The following is a 7867-nucleotide window of genomic DNA, read 5'->3' on the forward strand; positions in this document are numbered from 1 at the left end:
AAAAAAAAAAAAACACAGAATTTCACTTTGTCGCCCTCAGTAGAGTGCCATAGCATCACAGCTCACAGCAACCTCCAGCTCTCGGGCTTAGGCAATTCTCTGGCCTCAGCCTCCCGAGTAGCTGGGACTACAAGCACCTGCCACAACTTTTCACTATTTTTTTCTTGCAGTTTGGCCCGGGCTGGGTTTGAACCTACCACCCTCAGTAAATGGATCCAGCGCCCTACTCACTGAGCACAGGCGCCACCCAAATTATTTAAATCTTAAATTATTTGCATGTTCAATAAGAGATAGGCTTCAAAACTTGACCATGATGACCTTCATTATTGAGAGATATTTCAAAAGAGTAGGTATTCATATTTATATTAAATGTCATTAAGAATAAAATTCACTATATGTCAATGAACTATACTACCTTTTTAATAAAGCATTGTGTTATTTAAATAAAATGTTAAATCTACCTAGAAACAACATAACTAAGACAATGAAGCCTCATTTACTTTTGGCATTCTGAAAACAGTAAAATATATTAAGTTTTAATTTTTTTTTGAGTGATACATAAAAAGAAGGTTTTATTTGCAGGGGAATGGGAATTTAATTGAATAGGCCAAATCCCATGTCATTTTCAAACTACAGGGTACTTGTCTAAAAATTATTTTAATTTTGGCTACCATGTGTTAGTGACTATTTTCAAAATTGTCTGGTGAATTGGATTCCTTTTTTATGGGAAGAGTTGTCTATTTTTAAAAAGACATTTCTGGCATTAAATGACACAAGACTAAAGCTTAAAAATCCATATTAAATAAACATTTCAAAGCATAAATTGGTTAGTAGTCACAATAAATATCAAACCAGGAAATCAAAGAAAATTCCACTGTAATCTCTAAAATTCAGTATTACAGATAAATGACACCATTGTTACAGAGTAATTTGCTTTTTCAAGAGCTGAAAGTATTTTTTAAAAAAGCCTGAAGGGATAATGCAGAAACAGAAGCTGTGACTTGAGAACTTCACCACACAGACTTAAATTGTAGATCAAGGTTGTTTCTCTGACCCTGGTATCAAAGTAGTAATGTAGCTACTCACTTGAAAACATGTTTTTGTTTTGTTTTGTTTTTCTGAGATAGAGTCTCACTATGTCACCCCTTGGTAGAGTGCCACCGCATCACAGCTGATAGCAACCTCAAATTCTTGGGTTCAAGTGATTCTCTTGCCTCAGCCTCCCAAGTAGCTGGGACTAAGGTGCCTACCACAATGCCTGGCTATTTTTTTGTTGTAGTTGTCATTGTTGTTTAGGCCAGGCTGGAACCCATAAGCTCCGGTGTACGTGGCTGGCCCTATAACTACTGAGCTATGGGCACCGCCCAAAAAAACATGTTTTTAAATAGTACTCTTTTCAATAACCTAAAATCAGAGCTATCATTTAAAAATTCATATAAAGACAAGGAGGAAAAAGTAAATGGTGACACATACATGTAAATCCTAGCACTCTGGGAAGCTGAGGCAGGTAGATCCCTTGAGCTCAGAGTTCAAGCCCAACCTGAGCAAGAGTGAAACCAGTCTCTACTAAAAAAATGAAAAACTGAGGCAAGAGGATTGCTTCGGCCTATGAGTTTGAGGTCGCTGTGAGCTATGATGCCACAGCACTCTACCAAGGGCAACAAAAAAGTCAATAAATAAAAGCATGAACTTAAGTCTAAAAGTGCTGAGTTCCTCTGCTACCAGCTACTCATTTAACTCCGGAATTAGTTTTCTCACCTGTAAAAGGGGACAGTTACACGCACTTGGAAAGATTGTAGTGAGGATCAAATTAGATAATGCTCATAAAGTTCTAACATGGTGGCAATCACATAGCAAGATCCTCAATCAAGGGTAGCGCCTGTGGCTCAGTAAGTAGGGCGCCAGCCCCATATACCGAGGGTGGCAGGTTCGAACCCGGCCCTGGCCAAACTGCAACAAAAAAATAGCCAGAAGTTGTGGCGGGCACCTGTAGTCCCAGCTACTTGGATGAGGCAAGAGAATCACCTAAGCCCAAGAGGTGGAGGCTACTGTGAGCTGTGACGCTATAGCACTCTACCAAGGGCAACAAAGCAAGCCTATCTCTAAAAAAAAAAAAAAAAAACCTCAATCAATAACCTTTTTATACAGTTTAAAAGGTTAATTATGAGAAAAATGTTTAATGCCCTCCTTGCAAAAAAGTCTCTTCTATCCCTCTTTCACTTATGGGGGAAAAAAAGAAAAGCACAAACAAAAATAAAAATATTTTTCTCTTAATGGAAAAATTTGACTTCTATAATTTTAGGATTAGCTGGGGGTCATAAGTATCAAATAAAAACCTCACCCTACAGCTTTTAATAGTATGTCAACATATGTGTATTCAAACCCGAAAAAAAGAAAAACAAAATCCCTTAAATTTTTAAAGTTTGGAGCAAATAATATGACTGAATACACTATTATCCATAAATAAAGTGATAAGGCCAGTCATAAAATTTTATATTATTTTAAAGCACAGTAATAAAAAGGAAAGTGATTACCTTTGTACAATAAAGCATCCAAAGTTCAAAGAGTCTCTCTCTGGATGCCATTCTGGCTTTCACTCTGGCACTTTAATTTTTCCTCAAAAACACTATGTTCAAGACCACAGCATGTTCATTTTATTTTCCAAGTTCTTCAGCCGTTACAGTAAAGCTCAAAGCAGTAAAGAAAACAAAAAGAAGTGAAACAAATAGACTGTCTTCTGGTCAGTAAAATGCAGTTTCACCAGTACTCCAACATATCTTCAGCAATGGTAGCTGGGCAATTAAATCTGTGAAAGAAAAATGCCCAAAGGTTAGAAAAAGAGAACATATTTTTAAAAACCTAGACTTATCAGAAATTAAAGATTTATCTGCTTCACGTCCCACTAACAACCAGCTAAACTTGATTAGATTTTAGAGAAACTTGTGCTTCAGGAAAACATCACAGCTAACAAAATGTCACATCATAGAATCCTCTGAGGCAGGCACATAAAAATAAGTCCAGTGATACTAAAGAGCAAGACTCCCTTCCCACTCTCATATTTTCTACAGACGATAAAGAAATATACCCCAAAACATACCGCATATCTGGAACACCTAAAATCTTTTAGAATTTCCTAGTCAGCTTCTTAAAAGTTGGGAATGTTTGCAGTGTTGCAGGGCAGGGCGTTGGGGGAGGGGGAAGGAATTCCTGGCTTGTTTGTTTTAACAGCCCTTGGAGAGTGAAAGTCATTCAGCCTGCCCACCTGGCCTTTCCACCTCTCCATCCAGGAAGAAAGGAACATGCACACACCGGCAAAGAAAACTTCCCGGAAAAGCCTCCAAGTGTTTTGGGGAATCTTTAACGAATTTTCTCGTCGCATCCCAGACAACCGAAACAGGCAAACTTAAGGTGTGCCAAGCTGCCATGAGAAGCTCTAGAACTGGGGCAAGGCAAGTTCACGGTGTCCCCTGACCCCGTGATCCTTGCCAGCCCGACTACGTCGTGACAAGCCCGTGACAGGCTCGCCCCCTTACAGTCGCCCCTCACTCTACAGCCTCTGCACTGCCAAGAACCGGGGCGCTCCAATCTCTCGCCACACGGCTCCCTCTCCCCAACCACACGATTCACCTCACCCCGCTCAAGTCTCAGGCTGCGCGGCCGTCCAACTTGCTTCCCTCGCCCACTTCCCAAGGCAAAGCCGGGTGCCACCCCGTAGCCAGGCAAGCGGGCGGGACAGGGAGGCGGGGCACGAGGGCTGGGAGGAGCCTCGGGCGGGCCTGCCCCCTCGGCTAATCATTTCGGCCGCTAAAGATTTAACCGGCCCTCGGGCAGGCCCTGCTCAATGGTCGCGTAGGCTGGGGAGGAGCCAGGTGACCTGAGGCCCCGCCCTGCAAACCTGCGCAGCCGCAGTGGACAGGGCTCCTGCAGCCCATCCCGCGACTGGCGCCAGCTCTGGGATCTGCCTTCTCCCGTCTGGACGTGGAGGAGGGCAGGCGTGCTGACGTCACGCACCGCCCATGCTAGGACCTGCCCACCGGGCTTTCCACCGATACCGTCATTTCCGCTAGTCCTCTAGGGCCTGGAAACCCTATGATAATAGCTAGCGGCTATTTTGTTTTCATTTCTTTGTAGAAATGGAATTGGTCCTGGAAATGTATAGTAATGTAAAAAGGCAGCGCGCTCGCGCACACACACACTCACAGATACCCCAAGGAAAAAACCTTTTTCCCTAATCATGTTTGTGCCGTACTTTCCACCGTCGCCGAAAGTCAAGTCCAAAAGGCTTATTTTACCTCCGCTAAAGGCTGCAAAAGGGTTTTGCTAGTTCAGGTAAAAAAACGGAAGATATTTACTAGCTAGTGATAACTTTCAGGGGGGTTCGGTTTTGTTAAAGGAATGAAAAAAACGCGAAACACTAATCACTTGTTAAACATTTTAAAAAACTTTACAGAGTGAAAAATCCCCAGTATATACGAATGTAAACGAGTATAATGAAGCCCCATACACCTTTTCCCACTTCAAAAATGATCAGCTAAAGAGCCAGGGAGTAAACGTTTTAGGTTTCCCAGCCATTCTGCTTACAACTTAACGAAAGAACGCTATTTTCTGATATGTGAAAATTAGATAAAATTCAGGTTTCCGTGTTTATGAAATTGTATTGTTACGCCCATTCCTTTAATGTTATCAATAGCAGCTTAAAATCCAGCATGGCACTATTGAGAGTAGTTGCTTGCAAACTATGTCTTCAATTTTTTATACCAAAATTACATTTAACGTTCACATCTCCTTGATTGTCCAGCAGGTTGTGAAACTTTCAGGAGGTGGAAAGGGGTTTCTCATTTTAGTAGCTAGCAACTCCATTTTTGCAGTTAGTCAGTCCAAAAACCTAGAAAGTGTACTTGCCATCTTTCTCATATACTTTACATCCAGTCTAATCCTTTCAGCTATATATTCGAAATAGATCTAACCATTTCTTCACTCCACCACCACCTTAATTTGTTACCACCAAGTCTTTTCTGGATTATTGTGATAGTCTTCCAACTTGTCTCCCTGCCACTGCCTATGTTCTCCTCCCTTACCCATGGATTACTCTCAATACAGCAGAGTGGATTTTTTTTTTTTTTTTTAAGAAACAGAGTTTCACCCTGTCCCCCGCCCTCGGTAGAGGGCCATAGCTTCACAGCTCACAGCAAACTCCAGCTCTTGGGCTTAGCCAATTCTCTTGCTTCTGGCTCTTGAGTAGCTGGGACTATAGGCGCCCACCACAACGTCTGGCTGTATTTTTGTTGCAGTTTGGCCAGGGCGGGTTTGAACCTGCCACCTTCAGTATATGGGGCCGGTGACCTACTCACTGAGCCACAGGCGCCACCCATCAACAGAGTGGAATTTTGACATAAAACTGTCACTCCTCTGCTTAAAAGCCCCCTGATGGTTTCCCATCCCACTTAAAAAGGCCGGCAAAGACCCACTTTATTTTTCTCTCACATTTTCCTCTCTGGCTTCTCCAACTAGTCAGCCTTCCCTTATCTAATTCAAGACATAGGACTTCTTTGCTTTTCCTCAAATGCACAAAGCACATTGCAGCTGCAGGAATTTTCCCATGCTACCCTCTACCTGGCCATCTCTTTCCCCAGATGTCTGCACACAATATTCAAGACTCTGTTCCAGAATCATCTTATCCATAAAGCATTCCAAGACCCTTCCTTATAAAACAGCAACCTCTGTTCTTCCTTACTCTATTTTTCACTACAGCACTTATCAGCTAACATATCATTTGTCTGTTGTGTGTTCCCTCCTAATACAATGTGAAAGTACCATGAAAGCAGGGATGTTGTCATAGTGCTTTACCTTTAGGCCCTGAATAGCAATTTACATGCAGTAGGAACTCAAATATTTGCAGACTAAATGAATGAAAGAAATCACTTGTTTTACTTTATGTCTCTATACTGTTCCATCTCCAATTTTCCTGTAAGCTGTTAGTTTACAGCATGTTGGACTCTTCACAAGGCTATCAATATAAAAGATAAATTACTAAATTAGAGTAAAAAGAAATACTTATGTTGTCCACAAGCAAAGGTTGATAACGTCATATACATTCCTTTTCAAACTTGCAAGTACGTACTAATAACTTGGAGATCTTATTAAAATGCTTATTTTGATGCAGTAAGGCTGGGATTCAATGGGTCAGCAATTTATCAAGCTCCCAAGATGCCAATGCTTCTGATTTAGAGTCTATACTTTGAGTAGTAAGGTTCTTACAGTTATTAGGAACATTTGTTTTAAAGATAGTAATGGTAGATTTGCATGGATTCATCCACCTTTTCTTTCCCTTGTGACTAATGATACAGATATCAAAGAGATATATTCTGTGGCTGTGACACAAAACCAAACCTATTGCTATAAGGAGGCAAGGAGGCGTTGAATCCCTAACACATGACATTAGTGCAGTTATGGCCAGGAACAGTGGTTCATGCTTGTAGTCCTAACATTCTGGGAGGCCAAGGCAAGAGGATGACTTGAGCTCAGGAGAGTTCAAGACCAACATGAGCAAGAATGAGGTCCTGTCTCTGCTAAAAATAGGAAAAAGAATTAGCTAGGCATTGTGGCAGGTGCCTATAGTCTCAACTACTTGTGAGGTTGAGGCAGGAAGATTGCTTAAGCGCAGAAGTTTCAGGTTGTGGCAAGATAGGCTGATGCCCTGGCACTCTAGGCTGGGCAACAGAATGACATCCTGTCTCAAAACAACAATAACAACAAAAAAGCATTACTGCAGTTACAGATAGAGATAACTATGTCATCTAGGCTCCCACTTGACTGTCCTTATTGGGACTCAGAGGACGGCAGTATTTTTTTTAATTTTTTTTTTTATTGTGTTAAGACATTTATGTTCTACATTTAGAAAGATTCGCATGTACCCTTGTAAGATGGACCATAGGTGTGGTCCCATCAATCACCCTCCCTCTCCCCTCCCCAGGACAGCAGTATTTTGTTTTGGTATCTAACGTAGAAGCAGGCCTCAGCTTTGCCAGCAGGTAAAGTCAATCCAGGGAACTGACTTACCCTAGGCAACCTCCTAAAGGACTAAAACATATAACCTGTGTGGCAGGTCCCTCCTTTCTGTCCAAGTGCAGCACTGAAATTATGTACAAAGGAGAAAATCAGGCAACTTATCCATAATTGTCTCTTTTTGGCTCGTAATTCTACTAAGTCTGGTGTTGACCAAACTACTGTGAAGAAGGATTATCCCAGCATCATATCTCTTTTTCCTTTTCCCTCAGACAAACTGCACACTACATTAGAGTTAGAGGATTAAGTAGTCCTTTTTGCTGAAGGGTACACGTCTCCCAAAGCTATAGAGAGTCAGGGGAGATCAGGAGTTATGCCTTTTAATTAAAAGGGAACAATCACAATACAGGACCTCACTGCATATGTAAGATAAAAAATATCCTTCCTGGACAATCTCTAGTTTCCTAGTTCTCTCAATTCTCAGTTTTCCTTGTGTCCCTCCACAAAGTCCTATCTTTAAACCATTCCCCCTCTAGTGTCCCCATTACCCTCTTAGGATAAGAAAATACAGGCCCAAACACCATTTTGAGTCTGATAAATTCTACTGCATTTAAGTAGTATCTAGGTGTCAGCTAAATGCCAATATTCTTCCTCTTCTGAGGCTTCTAATGGCTCCTAGCAGTGGGCATAAGCTTTGTTTTCATGAGCATACCCTTTAACAACACTTAGGTGTCTCTCCAACAATGAAGCTACAGTTACTTTTTCTCCTAATGTACTTCATGTAAACACATTTACCCCCGCCCCCCAACACACTTTTAAAAATAAGGTTTTGTGAATCAGCAACTTCTTTTTTTTTTTTTTT

At 41.4% G+C, this 7867-nt stretch overlaps 1 protein-coding gene across 9 annotated transcripts in view; it reads right to left on the reverse strand.

Annotated features, from left to right (window-relative positions):
• The window catches only part of NBEAL1 (neurobeachin like 1), a 223551-nt gene extending 219827 nt beyond the window's left edge, over positions 1–3724 (reverse strand). For 8 of the 9 annotated variants that reach the window (XM_012802289.2, XM_023510403.1, XM_023510402.1 and 5 more), the window contains exons 1-2: positions 3633–3724; positions 2535–2806 (exon numbers count right to left, since the gene is read on the reverse strand). In XM_012802289.2, the coding sequence (XP_012657743.2) occupies positions 2535–2585 (51 nt within the window). In that variant the 5' untranslated portion in view covers positions 2586–2806; positions 3633–3724. Of the gene's footprint in view, positions 1–2534; positions 2807–3627 lie in introns of all 9 variants that reach the window. The other variant, XM_023510400.1, reaches the window with a different exon arrangement.
• Positions 3725–7867: the final 4143 nt, after the last annotated feature.

Source organism: Otolemur garnettii, unplaced genomic scaffold (assembly GCF_000181295.1).
Source record: "Otolemur garnettii isolate 467f Iridium unplaced genomic scaffold, OtoGar3 scaffold00013, whole genome shotgun sequence".
NCBI classification, from domain to species: domain Eukaryota; kingdom Metazoa; phylum Chordata; class Mammalia; order Primates; family Galagidae; genus Otolemur; species Otolemur garnettii.